Genomic DNA, 19001 nt, shown 5'->3' with positions numbered 1-19001 from the left:
TGTGAACAGGGATCTTCTCTATTTTCCCTTTTTTGGAAGGTAGCATGGAATGATGACCCTCCCCCCCAAAAAAAAAAAAAAAAAAAATCGCCCACCCCGCCCACCCCTCCCACCCCGCCCACCCCTCCCACCCCTCCATCCAAACATCCTTCAGCAGAACAGCCCCAAACACAGCAGGCCCAAATTGAGTAACTTCCTTTTGACCCGGGTCAGCGATAACTTCAGATGACGGATTGCCGTCTTGAGAGTGTGTGTGTGTGTGTGTGTGTGTGTGTGTGTGTGTGTGTGTGTGTTTGTGTGTGTGTGCGCGCGAGAGGCCTTCTGTTTATCGAGGTCGGCCCTCCCAGCCTCTCTGTGACCCACTTCTGCATCTGCGAGCTGGAGAAATCAATATTTCCTCCATCGCTCTGGAGCTCTTTCTTTGTGAGGGTGAAGCCCTTTCAGACGGGTGTCACCTCACTCCCTGCACTCCTCCTCTATTCTTCTTTTGTGCCACCCCGTAACAACATGCTCGGCGCTCACACGCGAGCTGGCGAGCATGCGTGTGCGTGCCATCGCTCACACACACACACATTAAAACACACACACACACACACATTAAAACACACACACACACACACACACAGAGTGGAAAGCCTCCCCCTGAGAATGCCAAGCAGGTAGCGGAGGCCGTCCCAGAGAGGATCAACGCAGCCGAAACTGAATGCACAGTAAACTGTTAGGCTATTGTTATTCAAACCAACGTCTTTAACCCTCTACAAGGCTTTTCTGCACCCCCCCTGCCTCCCCCCGCCCCCCGCCCCCCACGTCACACTACCCTCTACCCTATTCACGGCTTAAAACAATGACTGGAGCTGCACAATCAAGCGATTGGATTTCTCGTCCTGAAAAGCTGGTGCTGAAAGCCCTAAAGCTAGCCGCCTGTCACGGTGCGACCGAACACGCTCCAACATGCGAAAGGCAGTAGCTTCTGTTTCCTGTGCAACTCATAGCCCTGGGAGACCAAATAAATCAAAGACCCGTGGCTCAGTTTCCCTTCACACTGTCTCTCTCTCTCTCGCGCTGGTATCGTTATTATATGACACACCGTGCAGCAAGAGCTGGGCTGGCACAAGCTTCGGCCTGAGCGCTAACGGTAAAAGCAAAGCTGGCACCGGCAGGGCTAATAGCAATCGCGCTAAACTTGCGTCCCGTCCGGCATCCACCAGCGTATCTGGTTTTCATATATTCCCTTTCGGGCTCTTTCCACAGCACGGAAGAGCTCGACAAACAACGGCCTGCCAACAGCAACAGTCCTGCCAGATAGAGCTCCGCACGCTTCGGCGGCTAAACCAGGACCAGATGTTCCTCGCGGAAGCGGAGGCGGCCAGGATCTCCTGCCGGCATGGGAGGCCTGAGAAGAAGAAAAAAAAAACACGCAAAAAAAAACGCCTCTGGCACGGCTTCTTCGCACGGGCAGGCGGGACGAAACTAGTCTAAGCAGTGTGTTCGGAAAAGAAGCCGGAGAATAAGAAGAGTTGGAGGAGAACGCAATCGAAGAGACGGTGGCTTCAACAGGCAAACAAACAAACTGGCCGTCTGAGCACCATCGTACGTATCGTACATACATCGTACATACACACCTATTCTCAAGGCTCGTTTAGCGCAACTGCAAAAGCGCTACGGCACAATGAAAAAAGCCCTAAGGGTCACCCTTGAGGGACACCGCAGGTCTACGAAGATGAGAAGCCCCTGCTTTAGTGAGAGCTAAGAATCCACCCATCAGGCACGTTCAGCACCTCTCACGGTGATTCGCGATGCGAAGAGATCCCTGTGCATGTTTTCCATCACCAAGAGCCCCGGGCAGCGAAACGCTAGCCTGACAGCCTGACAGCAGATCCGTCCCTCAAACAAAAGGCCCAGGAGAAGCAGAAGATCCCCAACAATAGCTGCTTTGTAGCAAGACGTTACAATGGAAAGTTTCTGTTGTTGTTTTGTTTCAAGCAGGACACAAAAACACACACAACAAAAACATTGGATTTGGAAAAAAGTTAATATATTTTCTAATTTATAGTGAACATATGCATCAAAGGTGACGCCCAGGTCAATCTTATTGGCAACACCAATAAGAACATTTCTTATCTTCTTCCTCCGTCTCCGAAAGTTAGAGTGATGTCTAGAAGATGCCTCTTGAAATAAATATTTCTTTATAAAATAATAAAACTTCAAATAAATATTCTTTACACTAAACAGCGTCGAAATTAGAAAATAAAGGTTTGTTTTTGTTTTTCTGAGGGTCACTGTACAATTTTACAAGTCGAACTGTAAGGATCATTCAGGTAAGGCTTTTGTAAGGCAAAAAATATAGATATATATATATATATAAACTGATTGACATACATTCAGAAAGAATGTACAACGCTATATACGAATTATATGTTTCTTATATATATATAAAGATCTGTCAAGGTGCCAATGTGGTTTGGCACGCTGCTTTTCACAGTTGAAATATGTACAAAAATAAAAAGATCTCTGAGAAACGTTTTTGTCATTTTTGCTAATTCACAAAGGTTAGTCTGAGAAATGCTATCAGTCGTGTTACTGAGTGTCAATAATGCTAACATTCAGGACTTCTCGACTCGATGGAACGACAGAAAAAGGAAGGAAAAGCCCCGCGGAAGCGGTAGCCGATCAGGGGAGGGCGCTCTACCGTGTTAGTCGGACTCCACAAGCCCAAAATCAAGCTCATCCAACAAGAGAAGGGTCATTTCCTACTGGACTAAAGCCGTCCAGTTCCATGAAGACGTCCTTCCTTGGGAAGTATCCCCCCACGGCGACAAAGAGGGACAAACAAAAAACAAACAAACTTGCTTCAAACTTCAAACGTTGCTCTCGTCAGTCCGCCAGTGCCGAAACTACATTGTCATGGGAAAAGGATTTTGTTTTTCATGTGCTGTTTTTGCAGAGCAAAGCACCGGTGTCCCGGCAGCGGCATCCGGGCCGGTGGGCGCGGTCGTGGCAGGCTTGACAGAGCGCCAGACAGCCGCGGGCAGGGAGGTAACACAGCAGGCAGGGCAAGAGGAGCGCCAGGGCACCGGCTGCCGACCAGCGCACGCAGCAGTGCGGCTGTTGGCAGGAGAAGGGCTTGTCGGCACAGACGTCTTCGTCGTCGGTGGAGCAGTGGTAGAACATGCCCTTGAGGCAGCAGGCGCAAGTGGCGTAGTCAACGGCCGACTCGGCCGAGCACAGGCACCGCCGCCCGCAGAGCCAGCAGGTCGGGAGCGACCTGGGACTCCGGCAGTCCTCGCACTTGCAGAGGTGGCAGCGCTCGCAACGCTGGGAGTGCTGCTTTGCACTGCCGGAAGTCATGGTCAGGGGCTTCAGCTCCTCGTTCTTGGCCTCGGATCGCTTGGGTTGTACCCGCACCACCTGCACCTGCTCGCCTGCCGCCCTGCCTGCGTTCCCCAGGAGCCGCTGCTCTGAGGAGTTGCCGTAGGATCCCTCGCTGGTGCCGCTGGTGGACCGACTGGCGGCACTCTGGGCAGAGCGCGCACCCTGTGAAGAGTCCCGAGAGTCCCGGAAATCCCGAGAGTCCTGAAAGTCTTGAGAGTCTGGAATGTCCCTAGAGTTCCCAGGCAAGGTACCATCCTGCACCACTCCCTCGTCCGCCGAAGGACCAGAGGGCCGCAAGTCCGGAGTCCGGGAGTGGCCCGAGATGGCCACAGGCCCATCTGTATACTCATTGCTGGTGTGAACTGTTCGGATCTGGTGGAGCAAGAGGACCGGGACCTCCCGCGCCTCCTCGCCGTCGCCACCGTCCGGCGGCCCACTGCTGCCGCCACTTTGAGCTCTCGTCTCCATCTGTGCTCTGAAGAGGGGACTCTCCGGCACACCGGGAACACATCTGAAGTCCTGCGGGAGGAGGAAGAGAGTTAATGTAAGCCAGGAGACGTCAAACCTGACATAACGTCCCTGCATAGACCTATGCAAATCACTACCAGCTTAGCCAACAGAAATGCTAATAAACACACTCATGCAAATGAACCATGCCCACACACACACACACTCTCCATTGTGCTGTAAAGCCTCATAGGCATGATCCTCAAAGTGGCTACACCATGCCGACTGTTGGCCATCCTGCTCACACCTTCAATTACTGTGATCCTGGCACTGGATTTCCTCTCTAGAACTTTGCCGTCTTTAATTAACCGAGTAGATACACTGCCCTCAGTCATTTTCTGTAGGTGTGCCACCTCTCCACACCTCAAGTATTCATCTCAGTCCAGTACGCCGGGAGGTTCTATTGACCGCAGAACCCTGTGATGTCTTTAGAGAATACCTTTATGGGGATGCAAGTGCTTCTGAGAAACCTCCACTATAACACAGGGAAGACTCTGTGACTTTGCCCTGGAGGCCCAGAAACAACCTGCTGGTAAAACAACACATCCATACAATGTCTGGAGTTCAGAGAAGATCAGCACCCAGACCTGAGCTCTTCTAACCTACAGATCAATGACTTTACTGACCCACAACACATTCTGATCATGTTTATTTGGGTTTACTCTAATGTTATATAGAGTTAATTACAGGTAGGCACTCTCACTGACCATTTACTTTATGTTTATGTGGATGTATTCTAATGGTATATAGAGTTAATTACAGGTAGACACTCTCACTGATCACTGACTTTGTTTGAGTTTATTCTAATGTTATATAGAATTAATTACAGGTAGGCACTCTCACTGACCATTTACTTTATGTTTATGTGGATGTATTCTAATGGTATATAGAGTTAATTACAGGTAGACACTCTCACTGATCACTGACTTTATGTTTATTTGGGTTTATTCTAATGTTATATAGAGTTAATTACAGGTAGACACTTTCACTGATCGCTGACTTTGTTTGAGTTTATTCTAATGTTATATAGAATTAATTACAGGTAGGCACTCTCACTGACCATTTACTTTATGTTTATGTGGGTGTATTCTAATGGTATATAGAGTTAATTACAAGTAGACACTCTCACTGATCACTGACTTTATGTTTATTTGGGTTTATTCTAATGTTATATAGAGTTAATTACAGGTAGACACTCTCACTGATCACTGACTTTATGTTTATTTGGGTTTATTCTAATGTTATATAGAGTTAATTACAGGTAGACACTCTCACTGACCGCTGACTTTATGTTTATTTGGGTTTATTCTAATGTTATATAGAGTTAATTACAGGTAGACACTCTCACTGATCGCTGACTTTGTTTGTTTGGGTTTATTCTAATGTTATATAGAGTTAATTACAGGTAGACACTCTCACTGATCGCTGACTTTGTTTGTTTGGGTTTATTCTAATGTTATATAGAGTTAATCACGGGTAGACACACTCACTGATCGCTGACTTTGTTTGGGTTTATTCTAATGTTATATAGAGTTAATCACGGGTAGACACTCTCACTGATCGCTGACTTTGTTTGTTTGGGTTTATTCTAATGTTATATAGAGTTTATTACAGATAGACACTCACTGACCACTGACTTTACATTTGTTTGGGTTTATTCTAATGTTATATAGAGTTAATTACAGGTAGGTACTCTCGCTGACCACTGACTTTATGTTTGTTTGGGTTTATTCTAATGTTATATAGAGTTTTACAGGTGGACACTTTTACGGACCACTGACTTTGTTTATTTGGGTTTATTCTAATGTTATATAGAGTTTATTACAGGTAGGTACTCTCGCTGACCACTGACTTTATGTTTGTTTGGGTTTATTCTAATGTTATATAGTTAATTACAGGTAGACACTCTCGCTGACCAATGACTTTATGTTTATTTGGGTTTATTCTAATGTTATATAGACTTCATTACAGGTAGATACTCACTGACTACTGACTTTGTTTATTTGGGTTTATTCTAATGTTATATAGTTAATTACAGGTAGACACTCTCACTGACCACTGACTTTATGTTTATTTGGGTTTATTCTAATGTTATACAGACTTCATTACAGGTAGATACTCTCACTAACTATACAAACATTATTATTAGTATTATGATTCATAAAAAAAAAACTAGGAAAAATAACACTAGTTAGTAAGTAATAGTAATAACCTCAAATGTTTAGACACTGCATGTGGGAGTGATTTAATACCATGACTATTACCATCAATACTAATTCCAGTACTAGTACCAGTACTATGACTAAAGCTAAGACTGATAAAAAGTAGTACTGTCCAATCTTTTACAACGCTGATACACGGCACTGGGAATTATCCAGCATGTTAATACTGCAACTATTCTTTTAGCTACCGATACTAATACTGCTTAGAATACTTATGAATTTGCAATGCTGATTAATAATATTTTGGCTGATACTGATACAATATTCCAAGTTTAAAAAATACTGATTTCAAAAGTAAACTTTTATATAAACTCAACCCTTTTAAGTTGTGTATCATATTTGAGTGTTTGAACATCATTGTGCTAAGGTAAGGTGTTTTATATGTTTTAGTTTTGTTTTGAAAAAGGTCTGCTGTGTTCAATGTATTCTTTATGTATCAAATATAATACAAAATTCTTAAATCTTAATCTTAAATACTTTTTTAACACACTCTAGTTTAAATATAAATAAAAACAAACAACCAATCGGTCAATCAATCACATATATATGATATTGGTTAAAGCTACAAAGGGATGAGTATCTTAACATATACTCGAACTACTCACTCAACTACCCCACAGGAAACAACACACAGCTAACATCACATCACGCAGTGCGAAGCTGTTTCAACACAGATTTGCTGCAGATCGGATTGGACTCATTCATAATAGAAATAAATTTATAAATTCTAATGCTACTAGCATACTTGTATTGGTACATTTGTACTAATACAAATGCCACTACCGATAACACTCTTCAGCAAAAATGTTTATACACTGCTTGTAATGTAAACATCAACAAGCATATTCATATGTAAATGATCTTCTTTAAATAACACAGTAATAACCCTATGACTGCTAAAAAAAACACCATTACCAAAACTACTACTACTAAAAATAATAAACTTACAATGACACGGTTTATACACTGCATATGAAAATGAATTAGCATATTCAAATGGAAATTCAAATAAGAACACCACAATAATAACGCAATGACAGCTTACAACAATACCAATACTATAGCTATTGTTACTAATGCTAAAATTGCTACTATAAATACACCACAATAAATAATGCTATAACTCATTATAACACTAAAACTATAATACATAACATTACTAATACACATATCAGTATTAAAATTACAGCTCTACATTGTTCAGTACTTTCAAGTTTATACTACATGTGGAAATGGCCAAGCCTTACCAGATTGCAATTATGCACAGTTACAACATCACAATAATAATAATAGCATGACTGATAATAATGCTATTGCTCATACTAACGAAATTTATACTACCACTGAACGTACTATATCACTGTTCAGTACATTTTTTAAACTTTTTTATTTTATATGCAATAAATGTGGGACTGATCAAACATATTGATGCTATTTACTACGTGTAAACGATTCTTAGTTTATAAGGTATATGTAAATTAAACATAACTGCTTAAAAAAGGCAACATATCACTACCACACAGATGTTTAGATTTGACTGATATCTGGAGCTAATGTGTGTTGATGTGCTTACTGAACTCCATGAGTGAAAAAATGTTTTATTAATTATTAATAAATAAATAATAATTAATTAATAAATAATTATTGATTTATTTATTTGTTCATAAACCTCTAGTCCTAAATGTATTTCTCTGTAATGCTGATCTAGATAGGTTCAGTCCCAATTTAATCATATTGGCACTCTTTCAAAATATATGCTTTTTCTAACGTAAATTTACTATCTTAGGTTCAATTAATGCAAAACTTAAGTAAACTTTTGAAGTTATATATATATATATATATATATATATATATATATATATATTATATAAAAAATATTTTAATTTCTTTTAAATATTGGATATCAGTATAAGGCCACAATTCCTGTATCAGCACATTCCTTAATAACAGTCATGGTAATAATAATAATGACACGAATACTAACATTAATACTGACTATAATACTGACAATTAAAACTAAGACTATTACTGACACTAAGACTAAGACCAATACTGACACCAATACTGACACTAATCAGATGTATGTATGTATGTAAACGACCTCTGCTCTGATTGGCTGCCCTGTATACTAACACATACCTTATGATTGAGGTGTGGCTAAATTGCTGTAAGCCAATAGACGGATATATGATATATAAATATCTCAAGTGTATTTCATAAATGGGTATATTTATATATATATATATATATATATATATGGTAATGTATATGATATTTGTCATTTGTTGTGATGTCACAAAAACTAGAATTTTAAAATGGGCTTTTTCCCACTGGATCGAGATATGGGTCCTTTAAGTGTAGTTTAGTGTTTCAAATAAAAAACAGGTGGTTTTAAATTTAGTAGATACTGGATGGGTGTCAGTACTGGGATCAGTGTGGGAGAAGAAAAGGCTGTGTTGGATCAGGCCTTTAATTCAGTAGATTTAGAGATGATGCAATTTAAGAGCCCATAACATAAAAAAGGAGGGCTGTGCTGTAGTTTGTAAACACTGTTAGTTTGATCTCCTGAAGTCCTTACAGTCCACATATATACACTCCACAGATACAGTCCACATACATACACTCCACAGATACAGTCCACATATATACACTCCACATATACACTCCACATATACAGTCCACATATATACACTCCACAGATACAGTCCACAGATACAGTCCACATATATACACTCCACATATACACTCCACATATACAGTCCACATATATACACTCCACAGATACAGTCCACATACATACACTCCACAGATACAGTCCACAGATACAGTCCACATATATACACTCCACATATACAGTCCACATATATACACTCCACAGATACAGTCCACATACATACACTCCACATATACAGTCCACATATATACACTCCACAGATACAGTCCACTTACATACACTCCACATATACACTTCACAGATACAGTCCACATATATACACTCCACAGATACAGTCCACATATATACACTCCACAGATATACTCCACATATATACACTCCACATATACAGTCCACATATATACACTCCACAGATACAGTCCACATACATACACTCCACATATACACTTCACAGATACAGTCCACATATATACACTCTACAGATACAGTCCACATATATACACTCTACAGATACAGTCCACATATATACACTCCACATATACAGTCCACATATACAGTCCACAGATACACTCCAAAGATACAGTCCACAGATACACTCCAAAGATACACTCCACATATACACTCCACATATACACTCCATATATACAGTCCACATATACACTCCACATATACACTCCACAGATACACTCCACATATATACACTCCACATATACACTCCACATATACACTCCATATATACACTCCACAGATACACTCCACATATACACTCCACATATATACACTCCACAGATACAGACCACATATATACACTCCACAGATACACTCCACAGATACAGTCCACATATATACACTCCACAGATACAGTCCACATATATACACTGCACATATACACTTCACAGATACACTGCACATATACACTCCACAGATACAGACCACACATATACAGTCCACATATACACTCCACATATATACACCCCACATATACACTCCTCATATACACTAGACATATTCACTCCACAGATACACTCCACATATATACAGTCCACAGAGCTGCAAAAATGACCTGCTCTCAATTCAGAGTTTTTGTGATGTCACAAAAACCAACACACTTCAGCTTACAGCAGGTTAACTCCGCCCATTCAAACTGCAGGTAAAGGGAGTGTTGTACATATGTTGTAACTAGTTCAAAAGTAATTGTTAAAAAAGTAATTTATTTACATGTTATGGTCTCTTTAATTTCAGTGCATAACATCTGAGCTCCAAAACACTAAATTAAAAACATTAAAAAAATTAAATGAATTAAAAACCCTTTGACCTTGACGACGAGGCGTTTTTAATTGAAGCACTAAACATGAAGAGCTTTTGCAAAATTAAACTTTTTTTATTACATAATAAACAGTGTGCTCTACACATATTTAAGCTATTGAGCTATTTTTTTAGTGACATCACAAAAAGAGCCACTTTAACATATCTGCCTATGAAAAAATAGGATAAAACATTTTTTCATATTTGTTTTTATTGGGTTGTTTTTGCATTGGTGAATGTACATGTTTGCATATATACATACTTACATATATCTGCCTATGCAAAAAAAACCCCACAAAAAACATTTATATATCTTTACCTATTATTTCAAATCTCTTTTGTGATGTCATAAAAAGGGACAAATTTGCATATCTCTACTCTCTTTTGAATTCTGTTTTTGTGATGTCATAAAAAGGGACAAATTTGCATATCTCTACTCCCTTTTGAATTCTGTTTTTGTGATGTCATAAAAAGGGACAAATTTGCATATCTCTACTCTCTTTTGAATTCTGTTTTTGTGATGTCATAAAAAGAGACAAATTTGCATATCTCTACTCCCTTTTGAATTCTGTTTTTGTGATGTCATAAAAAGGGACAAATCTGCATATCTCTACTCTCTTTTGAATTCTGTTTTTGTGATGATATAAAAAGGGACCAATTTACATATTTCCACTTACTTTTGAATTCTGTTTTTGTGATGTCATAAAAAGGGACAAATTTGCATATCTCTATTCCCTTTTGAATTCTGTTTTTGTGATGTCATAAAAAGAGACAAATTTGCATATCTCTACTCTCTTTTGAATTCTGTTTTTGCAATGTCATAAAAAGGGACCAATTTACATATTTCCTATTACTTTTGAATTCTGTTTTTGTGATGTGATAAAAAGGGACAAATTTGCATATCTCTACTCCCTTTTGAATTCTGTTTTTGTGATGTCATAAAAAAGGACAAATTTGCATATCTCTACTCCCTTTTGAATTCTGTTTTTGTGATGTCATAAAAGGGACAAATTTGCATATTTCCACTCCCTTTTAAATTCTGTTTTTGTGATGTCATAAAAGGGACAAATTTGCATATTTCCACTCCCTTTTAAATTCTGTTTTTGTGATGTCTAAAAAAACACGTAAATAACAGACTGTTTCAGACTTTCCTGTTGTCGTGGCGTCACAAAAAGACAAATGTACAGTTATCGGCTTGTGCAGAAAAATAAGCCACTTTTGAATTCCAGGTTTCAGTGATGTCACAAAACCCCAATGCATTTACATACGTCCATCTATTTGGCCTTTGGCCTAACAGCAGTTGGGCCTACCGCGCCCCACGTCCACTGACATTATCAGCAGTGCATTTGTATACAGGGCAGCCAGGGCAATCAGCACAGAGCTCATTTACATACATCAGTCTTAAAGGCACAGTGACAGACAGTCTGACTGTAAGTTCTGTAAACAATGCATTATGATGGGGGGGGGGTGGAAGGGGGTGCAGAGCCTTTCAGAGGTATGGGCACTGACACAGAGAGAGAGAGAGAGCAAGGACGATAGAGCGAGGTTATGTTAGTGATGCAGCTTTTGCTGAACACCATCTCAACCACCTCAACAAGACCACAGTGACCACAGGCTGCTCCAGACCCTTACAGAAACCATGCTGCCCCATTATGTCCCAACACCACAACCAGCACCAGAACCCCTACAGCACCACCACCTCCACCACCCCATCTCAAGGCCCATGCGAACGTGCACGCGTCCCCTTCAGACTTCAAAACTCTGAAAACGCACGAGCTGAGCAGAAAAAGTAAGCGGGACATGAGACAAGCGTGCAAAGCTGCACGAGAGAGAGAGAGAGAGAGAGGGGGTCAGACAGCACGCGCCCTGTTCTCGCCCCCCCTGTCCCCGTCTTCTTTTAAAAGTGGTGCAAACACCAGAAACCCACCCAAAAACTCACTCACCGTGATCTCAGCGCGCGCACTCCTCTTCGGCTGGTTCGCTTAAAGCGTAAATCCACGGTCGCGAGACTCGCCTCGAGCTCGCTCGCTTAGTTCCATTCACAAAAAAAGGCTGAAAAAAAAGAGAAAAATGACGGAAAACTGGGCTCTCGCGCGGTGCGTGGACGTGTGCACGCGACGGGAGCGAAGAGACCCGGGGGGTAGAGGAGGAGAAGAGTGGGGGGTTCGGGAGAAAAGCGCGTGAAACTAAGTTAAAAAGTTACGAAAACAAAAACCAGCGAAAGTGCGCTCGCTCGCTCGTGCGTGCGCGCGCCCGGGGGGGGGGGGGACTTTTAACACTTTTTGCCCCTCCAAAGTCCTCGCGTCCTGTTTGTGTGCGCGTGCGTGCGTGTGTGCGTGCATATGTGTGTGTGTTTTCTTCTTCCCTCCTCTTCTTCTTCTTCTTTCCGGAGAGGAGGAGGAGGAGGAGGAGGAAGAGGAGGAGGTAGGGTTTATGCTGTAAATGGCGTCATGTGGGAGAGGAGGAGGAGGAGGAGGAGGGTGAAGAGTGTGTGTGTGTGTGTGTGTGTGTGTGTGGAACAGAAGAGCTGTTGTCCCAGAGGATATATCGCATCCGGTCTCGCCTCATTGGCTCTCCAAAGACTTGCATTCACCCCCCCCACCCCTCCCCTCCCCCTCCCCCTCCCCTCCTCCTCCTCCTCCTCCCTGTGGGCCTGGAGGAAGAAAAAAAAAGGAGCTCGTGAAGTTCAGAAGAGGAGCTCTGCTTCTGTGCTTCTGTGGGATGCATGAAAAGTGCAATAACGTGCACAGCGTGTGCACGAGCTGTGCAGCGTGCACGAGCTTCAGCGGTGTGCAGGTTCACCGCACTTGAGCTTTGGGCGCTTTGGTGCTCGTGCTGGACTCCAGATGCACTGCTCACGTTCCCGTTCCCGTAGGTTCAGGAAGGCTTCAGGAGGGATGGGTGTGCCAAAGTATGTTCAACCGTAAAGCAAAAGTTTGGGCACCCCTTTTGCTCAGTGTCGCAGCTTGCTGAATGCAATCAAATCCTCACAACAATGCTCCTCCTCCAAAATCTAGTAGAAAGCCTTCTTCCCTGGACAGTAGAGACAGTCACTCCAACCAAAGCAGGAGACGCTCTTGACTGAACACTGAATGGGCAGGTGTCCCAGTACTTTTGTCCATGTAGCTCAGATTGTAGATTTCAGAAGGTTCAGGAGGAAGTTCAGAGTGTTTGAGGAGAGTGTGGGTGGGTGTGAACCGTTAAGCAGATGTTCAGAAGATGGTAGATGAAAGGTGCTAAGCAACAGGTTGAAAACAGTAGCTTCCACATGTATGGGTTACAGTGCACTGACCTGAGCTCTCAATGAAGGCCTGAGCTTCAGATGCTGTAGTGAGCTGAGAACAGGCCTGGTACTGGTTGCAGTCACACACATGAGCTGTACCGTGGTGATGTTTATGTTGCTATGTTGTTACTATGCAGTAATTAGCTGGTTGCTAGGAGGTTGCTATGGTGTTGGCTAAGGTGTTGCTATGTGGTTACTATGCAGTAACTAGGTGGTTACTATGGAGTTGCTATGTGGTTACTATGCAGTAACTAGGTGGTTGCTATGGAGTTGCTATGTGGTTACTATGCAGTAACTAGGTGGTTGCTAGGAGGTGGCTAAGGTGTTGCAATGTGGTTACTATGCAGTAACTAGGTGGTTACTATGGTGTTGCTACGGCGTTGCTATGTGGTTACTATGCAGTAACTAGGTGGTTACTATGGTGTTGCTATGGCGTTGCTATGTGGTTACTATGCAGTAACTAGGTGGTTGCTATGGTGTTTCCATGTGGTTAATATGCAGTTTACTAAGTGGTTGCTAGGTTGTTGCTATGTGGTTACTATGCAGTAACTAGGTGGTTGCTAAGGTGTTGCGATGTGGTTACTATGCACTAACTAGGTGGTTACTATGGTGTTGCTATGGCGTTGCTATGTGGTTACTATGCAGTAACTAGGTGGTTGCTATGGTGTTGCCATGTGGTTAATACACAGTTTACTAAGTGGTTGCTAGGTTGTTGCTATGTGGTTACTATGCAGTAACTAGATGGTTAATATGGTGTTGCGATGTAAACCAGGTGGTTAATATGGTGTTGCTATGTGGTTTCTATGCAGTGACTAGATGGTCCTAGGTGGTTAATATGGTGTTGCTATGTGGTTACACTGCAGTAACTAGGTGGTTGCTATGGTGTTTCTATGTGGTTCCCATGCAGTAACTAGGTGGCTGGTAGGTGGTTACTGTGCTGTTGCTATATGGTCACTATGCAGTAATTAGCAGGTTGCTAGGTGAATGCTATGGTGGTGCTATGTTGTTACTAGGCAACTACATTTAGTAATGTAGATGGTTGATGTGGAGTTTTCAGGTGCCATTAAGAGGTTGCTATGGTATCCCGGGTGGTAAGGTGGTTGTATAGTGTTGCTGAGCGGTTGTGTGTGAAATGGAATGTGTGGCCAGAAGTTTGTGGACAACCTTCGCTGTAAGACCTGCTATTCAGTAACTGCTATAAACCAGAGTGTGGTTGCAGTGTAGACCCTCATACAGGCCTTTAGACCCACTGCTGACCCACAGCTGGTGTATTACCTCCACTGACCAACAGCCTTCCCAGACGAGCCGAGGCCGTTACTGCAGCAAAGGGGGACAAAGCCCCGGCCAGTGGCCTTTCTTTAACTCACAGTGAAGTCCAGACCGTTCTGGCCGAGCTCTCAGACAGAGCATGTGTGTTCAGATGCCCTCTAGTGGCACAGATGCTGCATAGCAGACACAGCTGAGGACCATCCACATAGGAGCTGGAGAAGCAGGCCTGGTTCTCTGCTGGTAGGATTCAGAGAATTGACTGAGGCTGTGTGTGTTCTGTGTTCTAGATAAGACACTGATGTGCCGGGGGTTCTTTTGCTTCTCTCAGCTCCTTAGTTGATGATATGAGGGGAACTGGGCCCCACATGAGGGGTGAGTAATTCCCCAAAAATGTGTCTTTGTCCCAAACATTATGGAGGCCACTGTAGTTGTTGTGATGTAGTAATATATAGTGTATGTGGTCTTATAGAATTTATTCATTTTATATAATCTGTATAGTGCATAGTATATATAGTGTATGTTTTGATTTATATTTTATGTATAGTTATATAGTTTATATTGTGTTATATAGTGTATGTAGTGTTATAGAACGTATATAGTCTTAATTAGTCCATACAGTGTATATGATCAATACAGTGTGATATAGCGTTGTTTCTATGTGTTATATAGTGAATATATAATGTGTAGTGTTATATATTATATAAAATGTTATATAGTGTATATAGAGTATAGCATCTATAATCTATATGGTGAATACAGAGTATATTTAGTCTATACAGAGTCTATACAATATATATAGTGCATAGTGTTATACAATGTATATAGTGTTATGTAGTGTATATAGTGGTATATAATCTGTATAGTGCATAGTGTATATATAGTGTATGTTTTGATTTATATTTTATGTATAGTTATATAGTTTATATTGTGTTATATAGTGTATGTAGTGTTATAGAACGTATATAGTCTTAATTAGTCCATACAGTGTATATGATCAATACAGTGCGATATAGCATTGTTTCTATGTGTTATATAGTGAATATATAATGTGTAGTGTTATATATTATATAAAATGTTATATAGTGTATATAGAGTATAGCATCTATAATCTATATGGTGAATACAGAGTATATTTAGTCTATACAGAGTCTATACAATATATATAGTGCATAGTGTTATACAATGTATATAGTGTTATGTTGTGTATATAGTGGTATATAATCTGTACAGTGTATATAATCTGTATAGTGCATAGTGTATATATAGTGTACAGAGGTTATGTAGTGTTATGTTGTACTATATATTGTATGTAGTGATATATAGTTTATATTGTGTGATACAGTTTATGTAGTGTTATATAGTGAATATACAGTTTAGTGTTATAGCATATATAGTAATATAAAGTTGTATATAGTCCAGTGTATATAATCTATATAGTGCTATATAGCTTAGTACTTAAAGTGTAATATAGTGAATATATGATGATATTTAGTGTTAGTAGTCTATAGTGTTTATGATCTATATAGTGAAAATATATTGTCTATAGACTATGCAGTGTATATAATGTCTAGTATTATGTAGTGTATAGGGTATACATTGTATATAATCTTTATAGTGCACACACAGTGTATAGTGTTATATAGTATTAGGTAGTGTATATAGTGTATAGTGTTTTACAGTTCTGTAGTTATAGTGACTTTATTATGATATTATTTGTGTTCATTTGTAAGTTTGATTTATGTTATTATTAATAGTTTAATATTATTCTTAATGAATTGTAAATTACTTTTGTATTTTCTAAAAGAATGATCCATATATTATAATAATAATAATAATAATAATAACATATTATTATTGTTGATGTTGTTTTGTTATTGTTATTATAAGAAGAAGACCATAAAAAACATCAAAACATTAAAACCATTAAACCATTAAAACCAAAGAACTCAGTGTACGTCTAATAGCGTGTGTGTGTGTGTGTGTGTGTGAGAGAGGTACCTGTTGTTGAGGTTGGCACACTCGCAGGTGTTTGGAACAAAACCACAAACCACACGGTGTCAATCTGCTCTTAGAGAACACACTGGCAGCACAATGCCACACACACACACACACACACACACACACACACTGAGACAACACACACACACACACACTGACAGAACGAGCAGGAAACAATACAGGCTAACAGCGCTCCCCTACTGAGCACTAAAGCCAGAGTTCAGCCAGCAATCAAACACACAACCACCCTCGTCTCACACACACACACACACACACACACACACACACTCAGCTGTAGTCTATCAGCTGAGGTGGGTTCAGCCTATACCGCTTTACACTGCAATATTAGAAACATGTAACCATCCACAATGACCAGAGACGAGGCCTTTCCTTAAGGGGGAGGAGCTAACGCCCTCTAGCAAGGGGTCCAGCATCGATAGGGGCGGGACCCCTCCTCGATAATGTGATAACAGTGGCTGCTCTGCCATCAGCAGCCGGAGCCTGAGAGAGCACAACAGGCCTGCAGGCTGCTCAGGTCCAGACGACTGGGTTGGAGGGGTCACCAGTCGATGTGGGAGGGCGACGAAGGCTATCCCGTCTGGCTCGGCGGAACCGACAGAAAGGCGACTGTGGGACAAGACCAGTTTAATGAAGTGACAGAACCGGACTTCAGGACGGGTCCACCGCACAACTTGCAGGACTGTCTTGGGGCCAGATGCCAGACGCCGTGCGGTCCCGGCAGACCAAGCTGGAGTGTTTGGGCTTCAGATGAAGAGCAGATGGGAGAGTACTGGACGGGATCGGGCCCTGCGGTTTAAGTGTGTTTGTATCTGCTCTATCTCGCTGGCGCTGATCCAGGACGCTGAAGTGGATCCTTGGCAGAAGGAGTGAACAACATTCGGCAGCGCTGCTTTCCGAAAACGCAGATGCAGATGGAACGTAAGCAGAGCCGGCTCTGTTAGTAAACAGCTCTCTGCGGCGAGGGTTCGGGGAAATCTCGGATTTACGCCGCTTTCCCAACTGGCCCAGATGTGGCCGGTCAGCCGAGACACGTTTGGCCGTAACTCCGAGGCCCAAGTTCCCCCAAATCACTTCCATATTCGGCCCCCTCAAACTGCTCAGACTGCATCCAGGTCTTTGTAAAGGTGGCGCGAGGGGGGCAGATGAATGACATCCTGGCCCCGCCCCCCTGGTCAGTATCATTCCCATCACCACCCGTTTCACACCAGTTGAGGATGCTGTGGTTGGCGTCTTATCTGCCCCTTTAAAAAGTTCCACCTTAAATGGTGAAGAACGTAAGTCATGCATCATTTAAGGTGGAACGGAAATAACAGCAGTTAACAGCCTGCATCATCGTTCTTAAGGTGGACTGAAAATGATGCCGGAGTTGGAGTTTGAGATGGGATGGAAATGGTGCAGAAAGGATCATTTAAGGTGGGCCGACAATAATGTCAGTTACAGTCTGCATTATTTAAGGTGGAACAAGATTGAAGCATCAAGTCATTTCTGCATCATTTAAGGTGGAATGGAAATGAGGTGGAAGTAGTAGTGGTGCAATCTTTTTATTGTACGGAAATGATACAGAATGCAGTCGCTTCTTCATTTAAGGTGGAACAAAAACGAGGCAGCAGTTGTATTTGCATTATTTAAGGTGGAATGGGAATGAGGCAGTAGTAATGGTGCATTCTTTCTTATTTGGAAATGATAACGAATGCAGTTGCTACATCATTTAAGGTGGAATGGAAATGAGGTGGAACAAAAGTGATGCAGCAGTTATATTCTGCCTTATTTAAGGTGGACCGGAATTGATATGTAATGTAATTTCTGCATCATCTGAGATGGTGGTGGGCGGGGGAGGTTGTAGAATGTAACATCTGCAGTGTGAAAATGTATCAGAAATAATACCAAATGTAATTCCTGTATCATTTAAGGTGGAATGGAGATAGCACAGTGTCATTTCTGCAACTTAAGGTGGAATAGAAAACATTTTTTTTATTGGTTGGTGAAATACAGAGTCACTGACCTTAACTTGTCTGGGTCATGTGTGACATAAAAAACTGTGCAATGCCAGTCTATTATAAATCTGTGTGAGTTAAGAGCCCTCTAGTGGCTGGGATCTGTGGACACATGTTTGGGAAAGAACATTAATGGAGATTTTAAAATGCTTAACTAGTGTTTTGAGATCTAATGAAGAACAAAAAATCAATTTATTAAAGCCCATCATGGCACCACAGTGATATCAGGTAGCCAATCAATGCTCAGCGCAACTCTGTTTTGCAGACTAATGAAAACAACCCCTTTGATTTCCGTGTAAGTGTGGGTGGTGCTAAACTGCTGTAGGCTGAATGGGTGGAGCTAAACTGCTATAGGC

The 19001-nt window shown here is 41.5% G+C and overlaps 2 protein-coding genes across 2 annotated transcripts; one reads left to right on the top strand and one right to left on the bottom strand.

Moving 5' to 3' along the window:
- Positions 1–2018: 2018 nt before the first annotated feature.
- spry2 (sprouty RTK signaling antagonist 2) lies at positions 2019–12433 on the bottom strand. The gene is made up of 2 exons (XM_072657300.1): positions 12024–12433; positions 2019–3891 (listed from the first exon to the last, which is right to left on the bottom strand). The coding sequence occupies exon 2, from the start codon at positions 3838–3840 to the stop codon at positions 2926–2928; it is 915 nt and encodes a 304-aa protein (XP_072513401.1). The 5' UTR covers positions 3841–3891; positions 12024–12433; the 3' UTR covers positions 2019–2925.
- Positions 8244–17287, top strand: LOC140536248 (uncharacterized). The gene is made up of 5 exons (XM_072657969.1): positions 8244–8252; positions 8911–9318; positions 9366–9610; positions 12851–12991; positions 17122–17287. The coding sequence occupies exons 1-5, from the start codon at positions 8244–8246 to the stop codon at positions 17285–17287; spliced, it is 969 nt and encodes a 322-aa protein (XP_072514070.1).
- Positions 17288–19001: the final 1714 nt, after the last annotated feature.

This window comes from Salminus brasiliensis, chromosome 15 (genome assembly GCF_030463535.1).
Source record: "Salminus brasiliensis chromosome 15, fSalBra1.hap2, whole genome shotgun sequence".
Classification (NCBI taxonomy): domain Eukaryota; kingdom Metazoa; phylum Chordata; class Actinopteri; order Characiformes; family Bryconidae; genus Salminus; species Salminus brasiliensis.
This window is presented reverse-complemented; position numbering and strand designations above follow the sequence as displayed.

Excerpts from the sequence above, each read along its gene's own strand:
- spry2 (XM_072657300.1), bottom strand. The coding sequence starts at position 3,840 with ATGGAGACGAGAGCTCAAAGTGGCGGCAGCAGTGGGCCGCCGGACGGT.
- LOC140536248 (XM_072657969.1), top strand. Across the intron at positions 9,611-12,850 it reads AGATACACTCCACAGATACA|CGTGCACGAGCTTCAGCGGT; the intron begins GTCCACATATAT and ends CGAGCTGTGCAG. Across the intron at positions 12,992-17,121 it reads GGAGGGATGGGTGTGCCAAA|CAGCCGGAGCCTGAGAGAGC; the intron begins GTATGTTCAACC and ends CTCTGCCATCAG.